At 39.8% G+C, this 27,193-nt stretch overlaps 1 protein-coding gene across 2 annotated transcripts in view; it reads right to left on the bottom strand.

Annotated features, from left to right (window-relative positions):
* The window catches only part of TICRR (TOPBP1 interacting checkpoint and replication regulator), a 45,011-nt gene extending 17,818 nt beyond the window's left edge, over positions 1-27,193 (bottom strand). Inside the window, exons 1-15 of one of the 2 annotated variants that reach the window (XM_026001042.2) lie at positions 25,978-27,193; positions 20,962-21,241; positions 19,790-20,028; positions 18,401-18,635; positions 17,278-17,407; positions 13,271-13,410; positions 12,295-12,498; positions 9,862-10,013; positions 8,026-8,123; positions 7,589-7,682; positions 7,425-7,504; positions 7,018-7,257; positions 6,424-6,520; positions 4,084-4,141; positions 2,124-2,270 (exon numbers count right to left, since the gene is read on the bottom strand). In XM_026001042.2, the coding sequence (XP_025856827.2) occupies positions 2,124-2,270; positions 4,084-4,141; positions 6,424-6,520; positions 7,018-7,257; positions 7,425-7,504; positions 7,589-7,682; positions 8,026-8,123; positions 9,862-10,013; positions 12,295-12,498; positions 13,271-13,410; positions 17,278-17,407; positions 18,401-18,635; positions 19,790-20,028; positions 20,962-21,241; positions 25,978-26,640 (2,857 nt within the window). In that variant the 5' untranslated portion in view covers positions 26,641-27,193. The remainder of the gene's footprint in view (positions 1-2,123; positions 2,271-4,083; positions 4,142-6,423; positions 6,521-7,017; positions 7,258-7,424; positions 7,505-7,588; positions 7,683-8,025; positions 8,124-9,861; positions 10,014-12,294; positions 12,499-13,270; positions 13,411-17,277; positions 17,408-18,400; positions 18,636-19,789; positions 20,029-20,961; positions 21,242-25,977) is intronic. The other variant, XM_072737275.1, reaches the window with a different exon arrangement.

Here is a 27,193-nt window from a genome sequence, read left to right as displayed (position 1 = left end):
GATAGCCACATACAAGAGAATGACATTAGGCTCCCATCTCACACAAAATAATGCACAAAAGTTAAAATAGATCAAAGACTGAAATGTAACAGCTTACACTCTAAAATTGGATTAAGTACTGTTTTTTTTTAAGCTATGACGCCAAAAGCATAAGCAATGACAAAAATTCATAAATTGCTTTAAAATAGACTTCATCAAAATGAAAAACTTTGTGTATTGAAGGGCACTATCAAAGTGAAAAGACAACCCACAGATCGGATAAAATATCTGCAAATCATGTATCTGATGAGGGACTAATATCTACAATATATAAAGAATTCTTGCAATTCAACAACAGCAAGACAATTTTTAACTGATATTTCAATTACAAAATGAGCAAAATTTGAATAGACATTCTTTAAAAGAGACACACAAATGTAGGCACATGAAAAGATGTTCAACATTAGTCATCGAGGAAATACAACTGATAACCACAATGACAAACCACTGCATACACACACAGGAGGACAGTTAGAATCAAAAAGAGGGACAACAAAAAAAAAAATTTTTTTTTTTTTAAATTTTAAAAAAGAGGGACAACATGGTGCCTGGCTGGCTTAGTCAGTTAAGTGTCCAACTCTTGATCTCAGCTTAGGTCTTGATCTCAGGGTTGTGAGTTCAAGCTCCATATGGGCTCCACACTGGGCATGGAGCATACTTTAAGATTTTATTTATTTACTTTATTTTTAAAGATTAGAAAGAGATACAGAGAGCATGGGGAGGGGCAAAGGGAGAGGGTGAAAGAGAAACTCAAGCAGACTTCACACTGAGCACAGAGCCTGACACAGAGCTTGATCTCACAACCTTGAGATCATGACCTGAGCTGAAACCAAGAGTCAGAGGCTTAACCAACTGCACCACCTAGGTACCCCTTATTTATTTATTTAAGACAGAGAATGCACACATGGGAGGGAGTAAGGGAGGCAAGGAGGAGGAGAGGGGGAGAGAAAGCATCTCAAGCAGACTCCATGCTGAGTGCAGAACTGACACAGGGCTCCATCTTACAGCCCTGAGATCACGACCTGAGATGAAATAAAATATCAGATGTGTAATCAACTGAGCCACCCAGGCATCCTAACCTACTTAAGAAAAAAAAGAGAGAGAGAGAGAGAGAGAGAGAGAGAGAGACAACAGAAGGTGGGTGTGGAGAAAATGGAACCCTCATACACTGGTAGTAGGAATGTAAAATGGTTTAGCCACTTTAGAAAACAATGCAGTAGTTTCTCAAACAGTTAAACAGAGTTACCATATGGCTCTGTAATTTCATTCCAAGGCAAGTGCCTGAGAATTAAAAACATGTCTATATAAAATCTTGTACATGTATGTTTACAGAAGCACTATTCATAACAGCTGAAAAGTGGAAACAACTCAAATGTCCACCAACTGATGAAGGGATAAATAAAAGGCAGTTTATCCATACAATGGTATATTACGGGCAATAAACAGAAATGAGGTGCTGAGATGTGCCACGACACCCATATAAAGTTTGAAAACATTATGCTAAATGAAAGATGCTGGTGTATACTGTAGGATTCCACTTATAAGAAATACCCACAGAGGCGAATTCACAGAAACAGCAAGTAGAATGGTGGTTGCCTCCAGCTGGGAAAGTCAGGGGAAATGGAATGACTCCTAATGGATATGTGGTTTCTTTCTAGAATGATGAAAATCTGGAATTTGTGATAATGGTTGCACAACTTTGTGAATATAATGAAGACAGGTAAATCACATATTTTACTCAGTTACTAAAAGAACAAAAAAGAAAAAACAAAAACAAAAACAAAAACAAAACCAAGCCAAAAAAATCCCCAAAAGACTAGAAAATAACCGGTCACTATCTTTCACTTCCTTTTCATTGGTTTTGTAAAATAGATGCTTGTCTGTGGGAACGACAGGAAGGGGAGGACTGAGCAGATACTAGGATTAAGTCTTCATGCAAGATTAGAGGGAGAGAGACCCCCAGGGGAAAACTAATGGAACTTAGAGAGGAAAACAGGAGATCAATGAGCTTCTGCAACAGAGTCTGGAGGCTGCTTTGGATCCAAAAGCCCTCCCCTTCTCTTGGCTACCCTAAAACATGGTACCTTTGGTCCTCTTGAAGTTGTCAAGTTTACACTCTAGACCTTCCACTGCTGACACGGAGTGGCTTCTAGGTAACCCCCGTTTTGCCGATCTCTTTGAAGGAGAAATCATTTCCTGGTTGAAGAGATTTCTTCGAACTTTGGTCACTTCTGGGAAAAAAAAAAAAAGCATCTAATATTATCACTAATATGTGCCATATCTGGGAAAAGAAAGATACTCAGAGGCTGCTTAAGGAAAGTATTCTATAGACCGGCTTCTATATTCACATTTACTAATAGGATTTCCTTAAATATTATACTCACATGGTGCATTCAAACTATTTAGTTTTAGAAATTCAGTTTGGGGACGCCTGGGTGGCTCAGTGGCTAAGTGTCTGCCTTTGGCTCAGGGTGTGATCCCAGAGTCCCAGGATCGAGTCCCACATCAGGCTTCCTGCATGGAGCCTGCTTCTCCCTCTGCCTGTGTCTCTGCCTCTCTCTGTGTCTCTCATGAATAAATAAATAAAATCTTTTAAAAATTAAAAAAAAAAAAGAAATTCAGTTTAAATCCAACTTTTTATAAGGAACATAAGGAAGGCCATCGCTTAAATTGGAGGCTATCCTCATTGTAAAGTGGACACAATCCTTAAGAGACTGGCTAATGTAGATCAGGGTCTTTTTTTTTTTCTTCCTAAAGATTTTATTTATTCATGAGAGACAGAGAGAGAGGCAGAGACACAGGCAGAGGGAGAAGTAGGCTCCCTGAGAGGAGGTGGGACTTGATCCCAAGATCACCACCTGAGCCAAAGGCAGATGCTCAATCACTGAGCCACACAGGTGTTCCAGGGTCATTTTAATAAAAGCCAGTGTTATAAGGATTTTCCTCACTTTTGGCCTTTTAACTGCTTTGTATTCAGCTTAGCTCCAAGGAGAAAACTGTTCCTTCAATTCCACAAATCTTTCTTCTTAGGATATTTACCAATTTACTAGGTTATTTTAAATGCTCTTCCTGACTCCAGAGCATGAGAATTTGTGGCCATTTAGACTCAAAGTTAGGAGAAATAGCTTCATAGTCAAAAATTACTTGACAAAGCCAGCAGGGTGGCATGTTAATCTGAAGCAAGACGGCCTACTGAAGGCTCCTCAAACCTCACCAAGGATAAACTCTTCTGAGAGTAGGTCACTTAAATACAAATCAAATTAGCCATGATCCACAAGCTGGGAGGAGCCCTTATATTACCCACCGGGACCAACATTATTATTAAGGACATCAATAATGCCCAAGTTAAAAAAAAAAATGCCTGAAATGAATTTATGACTTGACAGCCAAATTTGATTTGCTACTTTGTTTTCCCAAGTTTTTTAAAAGTTTAATATTGAAAGTTTCAAAGAATACATCACACAGAGAATCATCACTAAAATCCACTAACTGTCAACATATGTTTTCTCCCTCCACCTCTCTCTCTCTACATTTACACAATTCTTGCCATATCCAAGCACGGCATGGTAAGGTGGGGACATCTCAACCCTTCAGTTCCCTGTACTTCAGCACAGATCTCCCAAGAACAAGGGCAAGTCACTCAGCATACTATCCAGCTTCCCATTTCTCTCATGGTCTCATGAGAGACCCTGTCCTCCTGGAAGTTAAGATCCAAACAGGGATCACCTAGTGCGTTCAGCTGCCACACTTAAAATGCTTTCATCTAAACCAGTTTATCACTGCTTCTTTTCCTTTTTGTGGCTTTCATAATAATGGGTGTTTTTAAAAAAAGATTTCTGGCCAGTGATTTTGTAGAATGCAATATTTTGAGACTATGTATGTGACTCTTATTCTCCTAGCACGTGGTATTTGGATATAATTAACGATTCGTATAATCATACAAAATTCTAATTTATAACTGTATACAGTTGCTAAAATAAACGAAATTAAACTAAGTTTGTCAAGCTAGTTAATAAATCTGTGCGCTAGGAGAGCACAGCTTACCTTGTACTGGATCTTTCACAGGAAGTGGAGGCTGCTGAACAGTAGAACGAGAGGTCTCCTAAAAGAGGAGTAAATTGGCATTCATTTAAAAGAATAAGAATTCCACGTGAAATCCTCTGACCCTTGCAGTTTCACTTGTAGGAATCCCTAACAGAAACACTTGTAAAATGCACAAAAACAGATATATGTTCCAAGGACACCGAAGCCTGCATTGTAACATAAAATAAAAAACACCTCAATATCCATAGAGTGAAACAAATTTTGATATATCATCCAACGCAGACATTAAGAGATCAGGAAGACTTCTAGAAATAGAGAAAGAAGACCTATCTATGTACACAGAAACAAGCTCATGATGGGGATAAAGGAAAAAAAGAAAAGTAGAATAAGTACAGCAGGTTTGTACAACTGTTTTTTTTTTTTTTTTTTTAAGATTTTATTTACTTATGACAGACACAGAGACAGAGAGAGAGAGAGAGAGGTGGAGACACAGGCAGAGGGAGAAGCAGGCTCCATGCAGGGAGCCCCACGTGGGACTCGATCCTGGGTCTCCAGGATCATGCCCTGGGCTGAAGGCGGCGCCAAACTGCTGGGCCATCAGGGCTGCCCTGTACAACTGTTTTTAATGCGTATATGTGTGTATGACAGATGACACCTTTGATGTGTGCTACTGCTGTATATATAGAAAACAACCTGGGACAGACAGAGCAAACAGTCATCAAGAATTATTTTCTGGGGACATCGGGGTGGCTCAGCGGTTAAGTGTCTGCCTTCAGCTCAGGATGTGATCCCGGGGTCCCAGGATCAAGTCCCACATCGGGCTCCTTTCGGGGAGCCTGCTTCTCCCTCTGCCTATGTACCTGCCTCTCTCTCTCTCTCTCTCTCTCTCTCTCATATAAATAAATAAATAAATAAATAAATAAATAAATAAATAAATAAATAAATAAATAAATAAATCTTTAAAAAAAATTATTCTCTGAAGAATGAATGGAGGAGGGACACTTTCTTTTTTTTTTTTTTTTTTTAAGATTTTTAAATTTATTTATTCATGAGAGCGAGAGAGAGAGGCAGAGACATAGGCAGAGGAGAAGAAGGCTCCCCACTGAGAGCCTCATGCAGGACTTGACCCCAGGATCAGGACCTGAGCTGAAGGCAGACACTCAACCACTGAGCCACCCAAGTATCCCCCTTCTTCACTTTTAACTTTATAGGATTTTCTATTTTTTTCATGATGATTACGTATACCTTTTATAACTAAAAAATAAGGGAAAACCCATATATATTAGAGGATGACTTCTCTTAATGACTTATCTGTATAATGTATTTGCTACTCAAATTTAGATGCATCTAAACAATGGAATTGTTTTTAAAGCTTTTGTTTCTTTGCAATTATGCCAATGCACTTCTTGAAGCATGAATTACCACCTAAAGGCTGACTTAAGGAGTGCTAGAAAGGACTGCAAATCATTGTTAACATCTAGAGAGAGGAGGGCTGACACCTTTGTGGCCATCCACTTCTGGATTTCCCCACTCTCTAAATAGGTTTCCAAGATACACAAGATTTGCCTCTTTTTCACTTACATTTAAGGCATGGTAAAGAAGTGAACACCACTGACTCTTAAAACAACCACCCCACTTCCAATTCCAAAAGACAGCTATCAATCTCTAGAAACAGCGCAAACCACTGCTGAGATGACTAATGCTGCTAAAGCTAGTTCTTACAGAATTAACTCTTCTTAGTTCATGCAGTTCAAAAAGTTTCAACATATTTTGTCTCCTTCCTTTCCAAGACATCAATTCAACTTAACAGACTCCAGCTGGGTTTTTCTTTTTTGCAACCAACAAAGCCTCAAGTTCTCACATCTACTGCCACCAAAATAACAGCAACCACCCAGCTTCACCACAGCCACCCCCTGCCCCACCTTACCGAAGTGAAACACACTGATACCTTCTGGTCTACAACCAAAGTCCTATTATGGTGCACATTCTTTTTCAATGGTCTCTTTGCCTAAGTTATAATTTTGAGTTTTCTTATCTCAAGATTTTTTTTTAATCTCAAGATTTTTAATGAACTTATTCGCTCCTTTGTTTTTCTTTGTATCATCTCTAACCATCATACTTTTGAGTAAGATGGTTTATCTTTAACAAATTTATAGTTCTCTAGTTGTTGCATGCCGACTGAATACTTGTTCATAAAAACATGTTGTTTTATTTCTGTACCATCCACTGTCCACTTCCTCAAAGCAGAAACACTGCCCTTTCAAGCTTATTTATTGTGTCAACCCATGCTGGAAGAACAGATCTGGTAGCACTATTTCCTGTCCCTTAGAAATAACTTACGTTTTTTGTAGCTCTCTTGGACACTTTAGGGATCTCAATTTGTCGAAGATTCTGTGAAACCTCTGCAATGCTTTTATGTCTTATTAATGCAGTTTTCCTTTTAAAAATAGAAACAACCAATATACATTCAACAGAGGTTATGAGTAAATTTGAAAAGAATCAGAGTTGAAAATAAAATAGTAATTAAATGAAAATCAGTTATCTTGGCATTAGTCTGAATTTGTAGCAAAACATGCCAACCTCACAATTTCCAAACCTTAACTACTATAAATTCAACTAGTTATGAACAATGAAGGGCATCAAAGAAAACAAAAAGTATGCTGAAGCTCTAAGCTTATCTCATAAAAGGCTCCTAGCTCCGGGAGACCCCATGTGGACAGGCAAGAAGGGCACCGTGGACTATGTAATTGATACTGTATATTCTCTGGATAATAAGAAGGGTGCCAGACACTGCATGTTAGGAATGCCAACAGATGGCTTCTGGGATTCAAACAGAAGGGCAACTAGTAATTCAAGGAATTCTATACCAAGCCAACCGCCCTCTGTCAGAACTACAAAAGTGCAGGTAATTCCCTCAATTCCTTGAGCTCCTACCTTCTCTTCTTAGCTGACCTGGTACGAAGCTCTTCCAACTGATCAAATTCAGTGCCACCCAACACTGACTTATCAGCACTTGACAGAAGAGGCACAGAAAGGAGGGGTGATATGTTCTCTTGTGTCATGGAGTCATCACTGAAAAAATCTAGAGGAAGGACACCAGCCAGCTTCTGAGGAATCATAAACCCTAGGCTGTCATAAAGATTTCCAAGTGTCTTCGGGATGGAGTCAATATACCTATGGAAGAGATTGGTTAAATATGCAACAGTCACCGTTCCACCCTTCCTGTTCCATCCCTCATCTTTATGACATGAGAAAAAGCCTTTACAATTCCATAATTCTCACATAATACCACATGTAGTTCCAGGTAAAACTGTTCTAAAGCTAGTAGTCATCAAACTCACAATCCCAAAATTTCTTCCAGGAACTTTGCTAGGTATGCTGAATCCTCAGTTAAACACACCATGCGCAGCAAGTCTGTCACCTGAAGAAGATATTTGAAAATTACCATGCTTTCTGCAGGGAAGCTTTCAGGCTTATTTCCAGTGGCACTAAGTTATATACTTGCCTCCTTCACCACCAGCTCCATCTCAACGATGCTTTCATGTATAGAAGGGCACTGCAGACACAGCTCCAAACGAAGAAATACCTGAAGCTGGCACCTTGACAGAAAAAAATACTTGGTCTGATATATCTTGAGTGCCATTTTACTAAAAGCTCCTTCCTTAAGCAAAGATCTCTTTACGTAAGAACCAACAACCAAGAAGAAGAGCCACTGCTTTCTCCAAATGATGATATGGTTATCAGGTAAATAGGTAACTCAAACTACACATCAGAACACCACAAAGAATCAGCCACAAAAAGCCTTAATGAGCAACTGGCAATCTAGTTTGATGTATTTATTTATCAATTTATCAATCAATTTAAAATTCATCCAAGTAAATCTTGGAGCTGTTTTGGAGTGACAGTAAAAAAACAAGTAAATAAATTAAGGTAGTTACTTACTCTCTGACTTTATCTTCATCCAGTTTTCCCCCTAGATTCTGTCGAAGACTTTTGCTAGTTTTGAAGAGGCTATTTTTTACTTGATTCAGGCAGGTCATCTGAAAATACAAAATTATTACACAAGAGAATATTGTGTTACTTATTATTTCTAATTTACTTCACAACTGATTAATGCCCTAAGAAGGGAAGTACATTCCCTTACGAATTGCTTCCTTACTTCACGTGAATGGAAAATAGTGAAATGAGTATCTGGGGCACCTGGGTGGCTCAGTCAGTTGAGCCATCCAACTCCTGGTCTCAGCTCAGGTCTTGATCTTGGGGTTGTGGGATCGAGCCCCACATTGGGCTCCGTACTTGATGCAGTCTGCTTGAGATTCTCTCCCTCCCCCTCCACTCCTATGTTCTCACTAAATAAATAAATTCTTAAAAAAAAAAAAGAAAGAAAAAGAAACATTCTTTCATATCTTCAAAAGGAATACGGTAAGAAGTATTTAAGAGAAAGGGGCATTGGAGGGCATCTGAGTGGATCAGTGGCTGAGCATCTGCTTTGGCTCAGGTCATGATCCTGGTATCAAGTCCCTCATTGGGGATTGGCCCCCACAGGAAGCCTGCTTCTCCTTCTGCCTATGTCTGTTTCTCTGTGTCTTTCAAGAATAAATAACATACTGGGGATCCCTGGGTGGCGCAGTGGTTTGGCGCCTGCCTTTGGCCCAGTGTGCGATCCTGGAGACCCGGGATCGAATCCCACGTCGGGCTCCCGGTGCATGGAGCCTGCTTATCCCTCTGCCTGTGTCTTTGCCTCTCTCTCTCTCTCTCTCTCTCTCTCTCTGTGTGACTATCATAAATAAATAAAAAAATAAGAATAAATAAAATTCTTAGAATAAAATAAAAAAGAAAGAAAAAAAGAAGGGGATGAGCCATACATACAACAAGCCTACATATCTGACCTTTCTTAAAAAAAAAAAAAAAAAAAATCCCTAACAGAGTAACTGAGAAATCTAAGGACTATAGGGGAATCTGGATGGCTCAGTTGGTGGAGCATCCAACTCTTGATCTCAGGGTTGTGAGTTCAAGCCCTGCACTGGGCATGGAGCCGACTTTAAAAAAAGTAATTAAGGATTAAACAACTCCTATCCATTTATTTTATTTTTTAAAAAAGATTTTATTTATTTATTCATGAGAGACACAGAGAGAGAGAGGCAGAGACACAGGCAGAGGGAGAAGCAGACTCCATGCAGGGAGCCGGACATGGGACTCAATCCTGGGTCTCCAGAATCATGTCCTGGGCTGAAAGCAGCGCTTAACTGCTGAGCCACCCAGGCTGCCCCTCCTATCCATTTTAGAAGAGGCAGCTGGCTTTCACCACTAACCATGAATAAAGACAATGATAGTACAGTCTAAACCAGTGGTGTGCAACACTCTCTGTGCAAAAGAACCATCTAGCAAGCTTTTTATAAGTTCCTATGCCCAGGACCCAAGCCCCAGAGATCCGTTTCAGTTGGTCTTGAGGAAGCCAGGCACCAGCATTTTAAAAGAATGTTCTAAGTGACTCTGGGGAAGAACCACTGGCTTGATACAGCTATCATGCAGTGGAGGACAGAGATTTCGTTAGAAAACAAGTACATGTTACCACTCACCTGGCCTGGTGACTGAGTTTCTGTCTTACCAGTTTCACCATGTCCACCTTCCAAGGCCTGGACTTATGTTCACCCTCTTGCTTAATCTTACTTGTGAACCACACATCACATAATAGTCACTTCCCAGGACAAATGAACCAAACCCACCAGTGAGCAACCAACCATTCCATCTATGACAACAGCATCCATACTCTCTTACTTCTAATTCCTTGGTGCCCTTGTACTTTAGGAATGCTTTAATGGTTGAGATCATATTCCGAGCACATGAATGCAATGTGATTTCTCCTGCAGCCACAGTCTTTTGGTAATTTTCATGTATGTAAGATAGGAGGTCCTCTTCTGTTTTAAAATCTGTGAAAAAAACAACCAAACTGATCATGACATCCAACTGAAGTCATTGTACTGTTTAAGCCAGTGGTTGTCAACTAAAATTTTGCCTCCTGGGGGACACCTGGCTTTGTTTGGGTTACCAGACTGGGGAGGTGGATGCTCCTGGCATCTAGTGAGCAGAGGCCAGAGACCCAGGGACGCTGCTCAATATCTCCTAGCACAAAGGACAGCCCCCACAACAGAGAATGATCCCACCCAAAACGTCAATAGTGTAGAGGCTGAGCAATTAAAGAGATGGTCATTTTAACGCTTTGCAAATCAAATAAATTTAAGGATAACCATTAACGGAAAATAAACTATAGGGGTGCCTGGCTGGCTCAGTTGGTGGAGCATGCAACTCTTGATCAGACAGATGTGAGTTTGAGCCCCACTCTGGGTGTAGAGACTACTTAAATATAAAATCTTTAAAAAAAACCCACAATAACTATATAACCTCCAAACCTAACAGAAAGAAAAAAGAGGAATAAACAAAACTTAATCCCATAGCCTGCTAAAAAGGAAAAAAAACTTTAGAAAGTACAAAATAAGACACCAAATACCATCCAAGCTTATCAGTAATTATAAACATTTATTTTACAAATACACTTGCTGGGTAAAAGGTAGAAACTATCAGATTGGATTAAGAAATTTCCTTACATTATGTGTGTCAGGAAATATTGAGAGTATCAATGAAAACAGAATATGGCAAACTTGTATAATGCAGTTAAATTTATAATGAAAGGAAAATTCATAGACTTAAGTAATCTTTCAACAAAGAAAAAATAAAAACCAATTAGCTGAGGGTCCAACCCAAGAAATGACATGAGTTACGATAAGCCCTCAAAATGAAGGCAATGATAAAGATAGGAACAAAAATGAATAGGAAAAAAATAAGAAACAAGAGATGTCAACAGAAACAAAAAAATGATTCTCTGAAAAGCCAAATACAGAAACCAATAGTAACACTGAGCCATTTTGAACAAGAGAAAGCATAAATAAGCAATATTAAAATGAAAAAAATAGAGAAAACATTTGAAATGACTAGTAAGAGGCAAGGTTGAAGTTCATTTTCTCCATAAAGGCACTCATTTATTTCAGCACATTTGCTGAAAAGATTATCCTTTGCCCACTAAATTACTGGGGCACCTTTGTCAAAAGCCAGCGTGCCACTGTCAGACAGTTCTATTTATGCTCAGAATCTAGTCCAGAAACTGTGTTAATTATAGCACATGGTCTTGAGTGCTGTTAATTTTGCTCCCCCTTGAATGGACCATCCACATCCTCAAATACTTCTACTAGCTCATTAAAGATGCTCTGTCTCATTCAAACTGATGATCATCTATGAATCTAGCAGTCCACAGGCAAAAAAAAAAAAAAAAAAAAAAAAAGAAAGAAAGAAAGACCAAAACTTTCAAGGAGCAGAAATATTTTATTCCAGAATTCTCAAAAGATATCAAAGGTGACATTGTGCAGTTACTGCTCAAGGTCCATAAGCTATCTTTACAAGTCCTCTCACAGGACTGGCTCTGGCAGTGTTAACTAAGAAGGCGCCCTGAGAATGAGAAACCCACTGCAATTCTATCCATTTTTTAGAAAAGAAATAAAGAATAGGAAAATTAATGTTACTGGATGAAATTCTTCCTCCCAACTCTCAAAGATTGCAATACCCTACAGCACTCACAAAGTTTTTCCCATTCTCTTTATTCCTAAATGTATAAAGCTTCTTTAACCATTTATTCTACAGCCACGCCATGGCTCCTCTTGTGACTTTGGCATATGCCTATTCCCCATCTGGCACACTCTCTCTTATCTTCCTGTCATCTCAACTCTGCTCTCTCCTCAACGTCTAGCCTAGGCTCCACTGACTCTTCAGAAACTTCCTCAACCTGCTCCAGCCCAAGGCTGACCTTCCCATTCTCAACTCTTACTGTCTTTACTTCCCCAACAAGCAAGTCTTTCCTGTTGTAGATTCTTGGCTCTCTTATGTATTACGTTCATTAGTTTACTATGTATTTTATACATGTCTGTGTGCGTATATGTCTACACATATGAATTATCATCATCATCTTTGTGGTTGGGATAAACTGAGAACAGGACACAACCTTACTTTTATCCTATTCCCCATAACACACTTTGGGGAATGCAGCAGACATTTGATAAACGTTCATTAATTGAGAGACAGGATCAAAACTTATAAAAAATTGAGGGTATGAAAGAGCAAACATGGCCTTAAACACCCAAAAGCAATGGAATTGAGGAATACCTTTAGGCTTAGAGCTTCTTAGTATCCTTCCTCGGTTTTCCAGTTTATCTGCTGTCCTTCGACTCCCCTTCTCCCCAGCTGCATCTGGACTGCCATCCGGACACAACTTCTGAGCCTTTACATTCAGCCTCGCAACATTCAACATCTTTAAGGAGCGGCACATGGTATTCATCTTCTGCCTCACTGGAGTACGAGGGACCCCACCTATGGAAACAGCATCATGGGATGAAGAGTAAAATAGCTTTTACTTCTGCAGAATTAGGAGCCACTTTAATTCAGATTTAATATTCTGTGAAAAAATACTGAAATAAAGTATATCCCTTCAGGATGATCTGAATTAGGTGGTTCTTCCAACTCTTTGTAGCTACAATATAGAGTAGAAAGTTCTTTAAACTGAAGTTTAGGAACTAAACACTGCAACAGGATCATATGATTTTCAGTAAGGTAAATGCCAAACAGTTCCATTTCGGTGATCCCTCATGGTCAGAGTTGTGAGGAAGCTTCTGAAGGGTCACTGAGCAGTCTTCATCAAAAGCTACTTTTTGACCCTGACAACTTATTCTATTGAAGCCGCTCAAAGAATAAATCATATGCATGATGTACACTACAGTATTATTTATAATAACAAAAACTGAAAACAATCTGCTCAATAATGTAAGAATTTCATAAATTTTGCGACGCAATGAGGTGAAATAGTAACTAAAAAGGCAAGGCAGCAGATTAGTATTTATGAGTAGCACACAAAGTTACATTTATATTTCTGTTATAAGTAAAAATTGAAATGGTTTATTAAGAAGGTAGGATTATGGGCAATTTTTAACATCACTTTTGTATTAACGTAATCATTCTCAAATTTGAAATGTAAGAACTCATCCTTCTCTTATTCAGTTACCATTTCAACCTCATTTCAGGGAATGCCAGTCTTCTAAAACATACACACTCAAAGACTGCCTCAAGAAAAAGTCTGTGTGCATACGTTTCTTTTTGCTGTCTTCCTGATTGGATACACTGGATTCCTCCCGAGACTTTCTTTGGTAGAGCTCCGACAGGAAACACGTCAATTCACTTTCAGTTTTGGAAGACTCTTCCTTATTAGATGAGGCAGCCTGTAGTAACCTATGAAGAAGGCAAGAGGTCTAGTATAAAGCTGAAATTCTGGTTTTTCCAAAATGCTTTAATAATGCATTATCCTTTTAAAAGCTAATCAAAAGATGTCTGCACAAGAAGTCTTCAAAAATGTATCTTCTCAAAACAAAAACAAAAACAAAATAAAACAATATCTTCTCAGGAGGGAAATGTCTGTCTCTTCTCAGGATTTAAACACTCGGGTGGGGGGTGGGGGGGTGGCCTGGATGGCTCAGTGGTTTGAGTGTCTGCCTTCTGCTTAGGTCATGATCCCTGGGTCCTGGGACCAAGTCCCACATCGGGCTCCCTGCAGGGTGCCTGCTTCTCCCTCTGCCTCTCTCTGTGTGTCTCTCATGAATAAATAAATAAAATCTTTAAAATAAATAAATATTTAAAAATAAACAGACTCAGGAACAGAAAATATCTGTTCTTAGAATCAGTAATCATTACATGTGGTACTGACAGCTTTATTAATAAGATTAAAGATTTTATATATTTATTTGAGAGAGAGAGAGAGAGAGAGAGAGAATCTGAAGCAGACTCCACAATGAGCACAGAGCCTGACACAGGGCTCAATCCCACAATGGTGAGAGCATGACCTGAGCCGAAACCAAGAGTCAGACACTTACCTGATTGAACCACCCAGGTGTCCCTATTAATAAGATTCTTAATGTCCTCAGGTATATGTCCTCAGGTATTTGTCTAAACCAAGAGTCAGACACTTACATGACTGAACCACCCAGGTGTCCCTATTAATAAGATTCTTAATGTCCTCAGGTATATGTCTATTCCAGTCATTTTTTACTCAGTGTCCAAACATTAAAGTATAAGATGACATAACAGTATAATAAGTGTCACAGCAGCTTCTAAAGAATTCTTTCAGGGATCCCTGGGTGGCTCAGCGGTTTAGCGTCTGCCTTTGGCCCAGGGCACGATCCTGGAGTCTCGGGATCGAGTCCCGCATCAGGCTCCTGGCATGGAGCCTGTTTCTCCCTCTGCCTGTGTCTCTGCCTCTCTCTCTCTCTCTCATGAATAAATAAATAAATAAATAATTCTTTCACATCATAGTATAAACTAATTTGGGATTGATGAGAAAGGGAGAAGTGGGGCAGAGGGGATGATTGGTTATTAAATGCTTTTCTGCCTAGGGCTACTATCAGTCACTAAGCAAACTAGGAAACTCACCCAACTTTCAAAACGTATTACTTGTATTTCACTATCTTCCATTTTGTGATATGATTTGATTTAGAGGAGAGTTATGGTGACATTAGTTGAATCTGCTACGACCCTCGGGTTCACATGTGCAGCAGATCTAAAGCAGACGGATTGTCCCTAAGTGTGCTGGGATTGCCTTTTACTGAGGGGCTTTTCTTTCTGTTAATTTTTTAGAACTTCTGAACTTTTCAAATACACAGAAAAGTAGAGAAAGCATTATTAGATATGTACCCCTCAGCAAGACTAAATACTTGCTAACAATTTACCCTTTCTATTTCAGATTGTTTTAATGAAATTACACATTATACATAGAAAAGTCCCAATCTTTTCCCATACCTTCTTTCCAGAGGTTTCCTAGACCCATGTGTCTTATAGAGACATACTTATGTATCAAAGCCAACATAAATTGCTATTATACATTCCAAGTTTTTAAAAATATCATACATCATCCTTCTGCAATTTTCTGTCTGTACTCCACATATTTCTCATGAGCATATAAACAGCTCTAGTTTATTCAGTTTACTAATCTATAATATTTTATCATATAACCATAGTTTGTTTATCCACTTCCCACTGAGAAACAGCTGGTTCTTTCCACTTTTTCACTTTGAATGACTGGCAATGAACAACTGAGTGTATCTCTCTCATTTGTACAAATACTTCTTTAACAGAAACACACACAGGTGGAATTGCTGGCTGTCAGTATGTGACGTTTCTGCTCCACTAGGAATACAAACTGCTCTCTGAAATGGTTGCAGCCGTTTACAATCCTATCATCCACAGTGTTCTTACTTTTCTGTGTGCTAGATCAGAATTATTGACCTGGGACAATCTAATGGGTATAAGACAGAATCTTGTGGGGTTTTTCTTATTGGAGTTTTCATTTTGATTTGCCTAAACTGAGCATTATTTTTTTTTTTTCAAGTAAGTTCTATGCCCTTCCTACAACTTTCAAGTTTTCACATTTGTTTTTAAAAATGTATTAGGAATTTATCATTGTGTATGCTGTGAAGTAGAAATCTAATTTTTATCTTTTTTCTTCTGGAGAGCCAATTGCCACACCACCATTTATTAAACAGTCTATTCTTTCCCTGATTTATAATTCTGCCTCTGTCATATACCAAGCTCCCATACAAGTGTGGGTGATTTTGGGGGCTCTCTAGGGTTGCATGGGTTTCTCTGTCCATCACTGCACCAATACCACACTGCCTTACTCATTAGAGCTTTACGGTAAATACTGCTATCATAGAGGGGAAAAAGCACCTGTTCTGTCTTAGCCCTTTTGAGTTGTACTGTGTTCATGAATCAGAAGACTCCTTATTAAGTCAATTATTTCCAAATTGACCTATAGACTCAGTGCACTCTTGGTCAAAAATCTCAGTAGGCTTTTCTGGTGGAAATTAACAAACTAATTCTATAATTTACAGTGAAATGCAAAGGATCTAGTATAGTCAAAGCAATTCTGAAAACAAAACAAAACAAAGTTGCAAGGACTAAGACTACCTGATTACAGTACTCCAGATAATGTGATATTAACAATTTCTGGACTAGATTCTTTTCAGAAATAGACCTGTAAGATGGTGGTGAATGGATTCTGACAAAGGTACCACAGTAATTCAGTGAGCAAAAGACTATCTTTTAGCAAATGGTGTTTGAACAAATGGTTATCTCTATAGCAAAAATAAATCTTCACTTTATCTCTTAATACTATTTTTTAATTTCTGCTTTATCTTTTAGATTTCTTCTTCTTCTTCTTCTTTTTTTTAAGATTTATTTCTTTATTTTAGAGAGAGTGCACCCAGGGGATAGAGGTCAGGGGGAAAAAGAGAATCTCAAGCAGACTCACTACCAAGCACAGAGCCGCATGCGGACTCAATCCCATTACCCCAAGATTAACACCTAAGCCAAAATCAAGAGTCAGTAGCTTAACCAAGTCACCCAGGCACCCCTCTTCTACATTTCTAATATGGTTTGTGTCTTTAAAAAAAGAAAATTGCTCAATTTTGTTATAGATTATTTTACTTGGCTTCTCAAGGAATCACTTTAGGTTTGTTGATTTCTACTGTTTCTGTGATTCATATTTTTCTTATCTTTATTACTGTCTTGTTTTTTGGGTTTATTATTCTCTTGTGTAATTTCCTGTACTGAAACCTTAGTTAATTGATTTTTTAACTTTTCTTCCTTAAAAGATAGTTTAAGCTCTATAAATCTTCCTTGACATATAAACTTAGTTGCATATACAAATGTATTATTTTTCATTTTTACTGAGATTTAATACTAAATATTTTCTGACTTTCATAATGAGAGCATTTTATTTTTGTAATTAATTTTTTCCAATTTTTTTTATTGTGGTAAAATATACATTCCATCCAATCCCTTTTAAGTACACAGTTCAGGGGTATTAAGCAGATTCCTAATGTTGTGCTACCGATACCTCCAACCATCTCCAGAACTCTCATCTTGTAAAACTGAAACTCTAAACTGAGTAAACAATGTGCTCCCCATTTGTAATTAGTTTTTAATGTTATTATTGAAAATAATACTAAGAAAATGTGATATGCTAAACAAACAAGCCCATATGTATTTGCTGATTTTATCAATATGCTGATTTTATCAATCAATATCCAGAGAAAAAAGTTTTACCAAAATGACTCCATCAAACTTGAACTGGCACCACTAAGGTTGGAGGAAGGAAACCACTTCTCCACAACAGCTGCATTCCAGGGAGGTGTGCGGCCAAGCTCCTGTTGGGCCCACTCTGGAACAAGAGGAGCTATAGGGACAAGGGCAGAGATGGGAGAGGAAGGACAGAAAAAGAGGCATTAGGACCAAAGTGGTGAATTTAAGTGCTCCTCCCTTGCACTGGTGGCATTCTTACAAAGGACACACAAAGCCACATCAATAACAATCTTCCTTCATCCGTACTACCAACTCCAATCAGCTTATGTTGTCTATGAAAAATGCTACTCCAATAACCCACAATTGCAGGTTTGTTCACATTCCTCAAACAGAACAGACATGCACCCTTCTCAGAGTCTTGGTGCTTAGGGTTGCCTCTATCAGCAATGTTCTCTCCATACCACTTCCTTCAAGCCTTTGCTCAAATACTACTTTTTTTTTTCAAATACTACTTTATCAACAAGACTGTTTAAAATGGCCACCCTCCCACCCGACACTTCCTATTCCTTTTTTCCTGCTTTATTATGATGGCACTTATCTCTTTCAAACATACTATGCAATTTCCTTATTTATTGTCCTATTTCCCCTGACTAAATGGTACACTATATAAGAACAGAGACTCTGGTCTATATTGTTCTCTGATATTCCCATCATTTAGAACAGTGCCTGCCATAGCAGTCACTCAATAAATCTGCTGAATAAATTAAATAAGTATTAAATTGGTTATACTTACATATACCTAGCATAAATAAGGTTTGCATCATATTAGTGACAATTCAACAAATTGGAAGGTAGACAGAATTATAATAATTTTATATGCAGTCATTAAATGTATTAAAACAGGTTTCATCTTATACCTTTGATTTCAAACCAGTTTCACAGAGCTTTTAGACTCCTCAGAAGCACTTCAAAATTTTTATAAATGATGATGATTTAAATTGCCTAAAGTATTACTGTAGGTTGCTCTTATCTGTTTTATAATAGATATTGGGGTTTTACTAAGAGCACAGTGAAAAAAAATTCTGATGGTGGAAAAAACTATAAACCACCGTCCTGGAGTATCTTAGTTATTGGTTCAAAAGCTTACCGCAGGTAGCTGGATCTTCAAGTGAATTGTGAATCTGATGTAATACAATATCCATAACATCAGAAAAAGGGGAAGCTGTATCCTGGGAGCTCTCTGCCACAACTGTCTGGAAAAAATGTCTTTGAAATTCAGCTTCCTCAGTGTGGAATACAGTGAGAATTGTAGCACTGGTAGAGAGGGGGGAAATAACTCCTGTGATGGGGGGCCAGCCTTCACCAGGGTCCACGCTGGCAACCTGTATCAGAAGTTCTAATTAGTTGAGAAGATTATTGACCTATGGCTAAGAAGTATGCAGCTTAGTAAAAAAAAAAAAAAAAAAAAAATGATAGTATCCCCCAATGATTACTATTATAAAAGAGAAAACTGTGGAAAAGACAGGCTGGAAAGGTATTAGTGCTAGAATTGGATTTAGTGACCATATAATGCTAATCTCTCAATTTACAAATAAGAAAAATCTAAGATTACCAGGAATATTTACTAAGCACTTATTATGTGCTTATTATAACTGAGTCCTCACAACCACTCTGAGGTAAAAATGATTATTATACCCATTTTACAGAGGAGGATTTAAGGCTGAGGAATCAATAACCTCTTTCAGGTCACTCAGTAAGACACAGAAGGCAGGTGCATATGAATTCAAAACCCATGCTCTTAACCATGAGGCAATACTACCACTTAAGGGATTTACTCAGATCACAAGGTTGGGCAGCAGAGCTGAGACCAACCCAAACGGCCTGACTCCTGCCTCAAGTGCTCTTCCCATCAGAACACACAACTCTTAGAACATCAGTTCAGAGACTATACAGTTCTTCTCTAAATGTCTCACAATGGGATCCAGAAGATAGAAGCCTTCTGAGGTTACAAAGGCAAAAGACAAAGTAAGAAATTTGCTGGTCATTTAAAAATAATCACCACCAAATAAATAAATAAATAAATAAATAAATAAAAAAAATAATCATCACTTTTCAATCAAATCTGAGTATGTATGTATTTTTCAGAAGACATTTCTAAATTTGTATAACTAGTAAACACTATTAAATCTAATTTTACAGTGTAGGGCTTTTTAAAAATGATATTATATAAAAATTTATAATAGAACACTTACAAAATAACGAGAAATCAGGCATTATTTCACCACCCTAAACTAATACTTGCATTCCATTCAGTCCACTACCTTTTCCCCCCCTGCTAATATAATTTAACTTCATTGGAATCAAGGTACAGGCAATTTTATAAGCTGTTTCTTCACTAATGAGCATTGTCACGATGCTACATGCATCACTGAAACTACATTTTGTAGAACAATCCTTGGCATCTCATAAACACACTAATTTCACCTCATCAGTGTGCTTCTAGACCAGAAGAATTTAGCATGTGCCAGAAACCTACCAAGTGTACCTCTTCGGCAGTCAGTCTGCTTATCAGCTGCTGAAATAACATCTTTTGAGTTGATTTATTCTCCTCTGGACTTTGCAGCATCCAGCTATCAGTGCCCAAACTGCTACTTGCTGGGAGAGACCACTGGCTTGCTGTGCCTTTTAGAAAAATTCTGACTGGTTTCTGAAAATGTCTCTGATGCATGGCCAAGGGCTCTAGAGTAACTGTCCATGTTTCTTGAATCTCTTTCCCTATTAGAAATAAAGAATATTAAAATTTTAATGTAATAGTTACTCAAAACAGATTTAATAGTAAGAAAAAAAATGAGATTGTCAGTTGTGGTACTAGTATTGTCATTTCACACTTCAACCCTCATTCTACTGCCAACAGGCTAGTATAGCAAGTGCATTTCATTCTACAGGAAGAGCTATAAATGAATGGACAGTGAGGGTACAACTAAATGCCAGCACTTCTCAATAATTATGCCTTAGAAATAAATATTTAAGCGATGCTCATTACTTACAAAAAAAAAGACATTATTGCTTCTTGAATTCATAAATACAATATATCACATCTTATGAGAATGTTAAATTCTAAAGATTATGACAAAACTGCTTACACAAACTACTCTTGAGATTTCCTTAAACTGCACATAATATATAACATAGTTTTATGTATACAACTCTATATGGTAGGACTCCTGTGTGAATATGGGATTCAGAAAGAAGATTCACTATACAGTAGATCATACAGTAAAACAAATTTATGAAGTCTAACATGGTAACAAGCACCATTTTTACAAACTGTTTACTAATTTATTGTTTCTTTTCTTCATCAATCATTGCTTCTCTGTGGTCTTCAATTTATCAGTCTCGTCTATGAGGCAGGAAATCTTGCCACCCCTTTGCTTAGACACCTGAACAATATTACCTTCTTTGCAATAGCTGGGAAATTCTTTAAAAATCACTTGCTAGTTCTTTTTATAGGTGGGCTGGTAGTTATCCTGTGCCCGTGTTTAACACTTTCCTGTGGTACCTGATCCTGCACAGACATCTTAATTATAAGCATTCACTGAGTGCCTAGACTCTGGGAAACTCTAAAGAAGTGAAAAGCATGGACTTGCCTTGAAGAAATCAACATGCTTGAGACCATAAAGCCTCCCTCCCAAAAGAGTATCTGTTTACCTTCAAGAGGGAGAAATAACGTTCCTTCAGTCCGTGGAAATGAGGCTTCGTATGCAGGAGAATTATAGAGCAAACAGTTTAAAGTGGCATCAGGTGGCAGAATTGAAATCCATGAAGAGAGGGGAGATTCACTTGACAGGTTTTTTTCACCACCAAGCAGTATTTTCCCAGCTTTTGTACAATCCTGGCTGAAAGTTTCGGAGGGTAAGATAGTGCCTCCTACAAGGTGGAGCAGTTCACACATTGTCCAGTACCCAACGTGGTCCGGGGATTCCCACAACTAAAATAAAAATGACAACGAACCTCAGGTGGTTATAAACGGGGCATCCGGGTGAGACTCAGCTCTATAAGCCCATGGAAACGAGCCTTGGAAATCCCTTTCACTGAAGATGGCACCAAAGACGAAGAAGGAAGCCTCTGCCCCTCCCAAAACCGAAGCCAAAGCAAAGGCTTTGAAAGCTAAGAAAGCAGTGCTGAAAGGCGGCACAGTCACAAAAAAAGATTTGTAAGGCACCTACATTCCTACGACCCAAGACCCTGCGTCCCCAAAGGCAGCCCAAATATCCTCGAAAGAGCGCCCCCAGGAGAAACAAGCTTGATGACTACGCCATCAAGTTCCCCCTGACTGAGTCAGCCATAAAGAAAATAGAAGACAACAACACACTTGTGTTCATGTGGATGTCAAGGCCAATAAGCACCAGATCAAACAGGCTGTGAGGAAGCTCTATGACATTGATGTGGCCAAGGTCAACACCTTGATCAGGCCTGATGGAGAGAAGAAAGCATATGTTCGACTGGCTCCTGACTATGATGCTTTATGTTGCCAACAAAATCGGGATCATCTAAACTGAGTCCAGCTGGCTATAAATCTAAATTTTTTCACCATAAAAATAAATAATAAAAAATAATAATAAACAAACGGGGCATCCACAAATAAAGCTTGGGGAGAGCGGGAAAGAGTAAAGTTGATATCTACATTAAAGGATCAAATGAAATAATTACTGTATTTAAGCCAAACACAAATAATGGCTAGTATCCTGCTACTGTACAGCCTGCTCTCACTACTGCCTTCGTCATCTGTTGCCTGGATTCTTACTGTACAGCCACTGAAGTCTGTGTCCTGCTTCTAATCTGTCCTCCATGTTGTTCTAAGTATTCTTCCAAATCACAAATTTGATCATGTTACTTCTCCAAATACTTTCAAGGGCTTCCCACTGCCTCCATGATAAAGTAACTCTTGGGCATAGCCCAGCCCTAAACAACCTTTCCAAAGACATTATCTTTCCCTCACCCATCACTACCTTCCAGGCACACTGAACCATTTACTGTTTCCAGAACACACCTAACTTATTTTCCACACTTTGGTTCATTCGTTCTGTTTCCCGTGCTTTCCCCCTCTTCTCCAACTTGGGTAATCTAGCTCAAATCCTGCTTTCTCTGTAAAAGCCAGTATTTATTTCCTCACTGCAAAGTGTTCAATCTTCTTTTAACCAACTTTTATATACCATGGATTAGCAAGACCCAGTCCTGTCTTCTAAAATCTTAAAGTTGGGGATGGAGTGAGTAAAACAGCAATAATATGAAATATTTAACAGCACAATATAACATGACAATATTCAAGTAATATGGGAACATGATGGAAGTGCATCTACCCCAAAATACAGCTATTATGCTGGTTTACCTACTCTACAGGAGTTAACAACTGTAAACCATAAGTTGCTATGGAATGTAAGGTCTTCCAGGTCATCTCCAAACTTTTCCTTTATTCAAGTTTAAAAAGGGGCATAAGAGTGCTAAAGATCACAGCAAGACAAGGACAAACTGATCCAAGAACCATTTTGGATAGTGCTTTTAAAATAGGGGTCATGACCCTTTGATGGATCAATTGGCTCAAGATCAACAGCAAAAAACAAAAACAAAAACAAAAAACAAAAAAACAGAATAGAAAGTATAAGAGCCCAAAAGAAAATATCTCATAGTGTAGATAAACAATATATTGTAAAACTTTTGTTTCAGCTATGCATGCCAGTTTAGAAATTAATCAATTAATATGTGCTGTTAACCATTCATATGTCCTTGCCTGTGTTCATTGCTATGGGGGACAACAGTAAGCTGGCTCATCTACCAGAGATCCTGATTAGGAAGGATTTTCTGCCGAAGAGAAACAAAAAATTTGTTGAAGTTGTTAGAAATTCTGGCTAGAGGACATCCAGGAAAAAAAAAACTTTTTTTTTTGCTTATCAGCTGAAAGGTAAAGTTTTAATAAGAGTTGAAAAGATATCAACTTTTGATGAGAATATATGCACAGGATTAAAAAAATCAGTATATAGAATACGGTTACATTTTTCACTTCTATGCATATTACAGATTAAGTGAGAGGAAAATCTTAGTGATAGTTTAAAATTTGGAGACTTATAAATGTCCACAAGACTATAAATTCAGGGGCACCTGGCTGGCTCAGTCAGTAGAGCATCTGATTCTTGATATCAGGGTTAAGTGCAAGCCCCACGTTGGGCGCAGAGACTACTTTAAAAAAAAAAATCTTAAAAAAAAAAAAAAAAAAAGACTATAAACTCCAAGAGAGCAGGAACTACACGTGTCTGGTTCACTAATGGTACATCCAGCACATCTAGCAGATTTGTAATAAATGGGTGAATAAATGAGAGTCATAAAGTCAAAAGCGTGCCAGTGATCTCCCATGCTCCCTTTTATCCTGCAAGAGTCCTGTGCTTGGATCCCTCCTCCCCTAGTCTGTGAGTCCATGTTCTATTTCCTCCAGTTGTTTCCCAGACTGTGAGCTCCACAAGACAGGACATGGATTTTTCTCTACTCCTTATAGCAAGAGGTCTCCAAGGACAGAAACTAAAGCTCCCTTTTGTCTCCAGTGTGGCTGGGCAGAGGCTTTCCAAATAGGAAAAGATGAATCTTAACCAGAAAAAAAAAATCCCAGAAAAGTTTGATAGGCATTTTCTTAGGGGAAACAACATAGCAGATGTGAGAAGGAAAGCCTCAGAGAAGACCCATTCCCTCAGATGGTAGAATGTGAGAACCGAAAGAGATCTTTAAAAAGATTCAGTCAATCTATTTATTGCAATGCTATTCCAAAAAGAGAAAAAGGAGAAAAATCTCCAAGCCCCATCTGCTAAGATTTATTTCTAGCCAGTTTCTGATATAATTCCAGAATAAAGTTTTTGGTGTGATTTGGTGTCAGTTTTCCCAAATCAAGCAGTTAGGTCTTGTGTACTATGTCCAAAACTTGATTTGTTGCCTTAACAAATTTTAAGTTCTAGAATTCCATTTTCTCAAATGTTTACAATCCCCTTGAAGACCTTTGTTCTTTTTCTTTGACAAGCCACTGCTGCCTTATTTTGGATTTACGATGTCTTTTTTGAGCTTTGTGTGTGAAAGCATGTTGGAAATTTTAACATTGTATTATCATTCTTTAAGTACCTGCTCATTTTCCATTTGTAATCTTGCAATTTAACCCACTCCTAGTTTAATGACATGTGTTTCCAATAAGTGGAAACACATGCCCACTTATTTGACCTGGTTAAGCCACTGCCCAGCAATTAGAAGAAAATGCGCACTTTTACTGTCTAGAAAAGGACATGTGCTTTCTGAAACAAACTAAGCTTATTTCCAGTTCAAATTTTTATACCTGCTCTTTGCCTGGAATGTTCTTTCCCAATCTTCCTGTTCCTCCTCTGTCACCTCCCTCTGCTCATAAAGCACTCCCGACCCTTTATACAACAGTCCCCCACCCTTCTACCTTTTCTTGCTCACCTGTTTATTCTTATCTGTTTAATGTATCTTCCTCATTAGAAGGTAAACCACCTCAGCTGACCACCACACCCCTCCACAGCTCTAACAGTATAGTGGGCACTGGATGTAATGGCTTCTCAATGATTTTTTTCTAAGATTTTATTTATTTATACTTGAGAGATACAGAGAGAGGCAGAGACATAGGCAGAGGGAGAAGCAGGCTCCCTGCAAGTAGCCCCATTTGGCACTTGATCCCAGGACCCCAGGATCACCACCTGAGCTGAAGGCAGACACTCAACCACTGAGCCACCCAGGCGTCCCTCTCAATGATTATTTGTTCACTAAATGAAGATGACAGAAGGAAAATGCTGAGGGTAAAAGTACATACTTATCTCTGTGTACTTAACGGAAGCAGAGGTCCCATTGGCTCAATAAAGATCTAAATGAGCCATCTACCATTCTAAGTACCGAAATTCATTCCACTAGTCAACATTTACTGAACACTTACAATGTTCAGCGACATGCATCTGCAGGGAATACAAAGGTGTGTGTGTGTACCTGCCTTTGAGGTATTTTTAGACTAAAGGCGATTTGCACAATTGGAACCTATAACCCGGAAAGGGTAGGTGCCACAAAAGTGCATGGAAATTCAGTTGAGGCTGAGTAGTTGCCACGGGGCAAGGCGTTAGAGAGGAGTTTAAACAGGCATAGCAGAGTGAGCGCTGGCATTCAGGGTGACTGGTAAGACAGAACAAGCAGTCAAGATTTGTTGAACGACTAGAGGATGCTTCAATAATATGCTGGAGGGGGAATCCCTGGGTGGCTCAGCGGTTTAGCACCTGCCTTCCGCCCAGGGCGTGATCCTGGAGTCCTGGGATCGAGTCCTGCATCGGGCTCCCTGCATGGAGCCTGCTTTTCTCTCTCTCTCATAAATACAATCTTAATATAAAATAATAATAATAATAATAATAATAATAATAATAATAATATGCTGGAGGATTCGTAGGAAAAATAGAACCGGGGAAGGCAGACAGGACCCAAATTATGAAGGACCTTAAATGCTGACCTTAGGATGTACCAAGGATCTACTTACCTATCGTCCCAGTTCGTAATCACAGGACTCTCCTTCTGAAGGAGACACATGCTGGTCGTGCTAGTCTGGTTCTGGGTCTCCCCGCCTCTGCGCAGACGCCGCCAGGTCCCGGTCAGCAAGCAGGACACCGCGCGCCAAGTCAGAGCTCACCGCGAACTTACCTTAGGCCACTCGGTGGTATCCAGCCAGTACAAGGTGATTTTTCGGGCGATCATGACTTCCTGGACTCTCTTGGGCAGCAGCTTCTCCATCACCTGCCTCGGGGGAGGCGGCAGGCGCTGGGCCTGGGCCTCGCAGCCGGACACGAACTGCAGCAGCTCCCTCTGCGAATGCGGACAGGGAGCCAGCAGGAAGACCGCGTTCACGAAGCCCCCGAGCGCAGCCTCGGCCTCCCTGGCCTCGCCCTCCACGTCCAGCAGTCTCCTCCCGCTGCTGCGAAGGATCGGCTTCGTGGGCGACGTGATCTCGGGCCGGTCCCACTGGTAGTCCAGCAGCGTCTCCATCAGGGCGCCGTGCGTGTGGCTGGCCCTGGGCGCCGGGCCCGGCAGGTGGGCGCCGTGGGCGCCGGCCCCGAGCCTGGCGTCCAGCTCCTCCTCGAAGTCCTCCCAGGAGCGGGCCCCCAGTTCACGGAAGTCAGACACGCGGGACTGCCGGCCCCGCGCCCCCTGAGAGTCGAAGAACTTGAAGGCCCAGCGGACCCTGGCCAGGCCGAACCGGCAACTCAGGTAGGTGAGGAGGCGCAGGGCTGCCCGCCGGACTGAGCTCCGGCCGGCGGCACCGCCCGCGGTGTCCAGCAGCAGCATAACGTTGTGACAGCAGGCCATGGCGCCCGCGCCGCAGCCCCGGAGCTCCAGCCGCGGGCCTCGCTTCAGAGAACCAGCGCCATTCACCGCTTCCCTCAGGAGCTGCGGTGGAAAAGCTCCCGCGCTCTCCGAGTGCTCCTGCCATTGGCGGAGCCCTCCCCCAAAATCAGCTCCTATTGGTCGCTTGCCTTACGTACCTTACGTGAGTAACTTCCATCCTGGGCGCTGATTGGAAGGGAGACGGAGAAGCCCTCTGCCTAATTGGTGGAGGGCGTGGCCGTGAGCGGGGCCCCGTGTTCCGGGAGAAACTTCACATTCATTGGCTGAGGCCTTCGTTTTAAAATTTAAAGAGGTTGTGCTTCGGGGGCGTGTCCTTAAGTTTCCCTTTTGGGCTGGAGGCCGGCGTTTGGGCGATTGTGCGCAGGCGCGGGTGCGGGCTGCTGGGAGGAGTTTACTAAGAGTTTGCAAACTTGGTAGTGAGAGGGAATTGGATGGAGATGGTCTGATTCAGACTGGGAAGAAGCCACCCCAGGCTTTCTATGGAGTAGAATCTGATGATAAAGACTTCCGTTTT

Source organism: Vulpes vulpes, chromosome 14 (genome assembly GCF_048418805.1).
Source record: "Vulpes vulpes isolate BD-2025 chromosome 14, VulVul3, whole genome shotgun sequence".
NCBI lineage: Eukaryota > Metazoa > Chordata > Mammalia > Carnivora > Canidae > Vulpes > Vulpes vulpes.
Note: the sequence above shows the minus strand (reverse complement) of the source record. Positions and strands in the feature narration are given on the sequence as shown.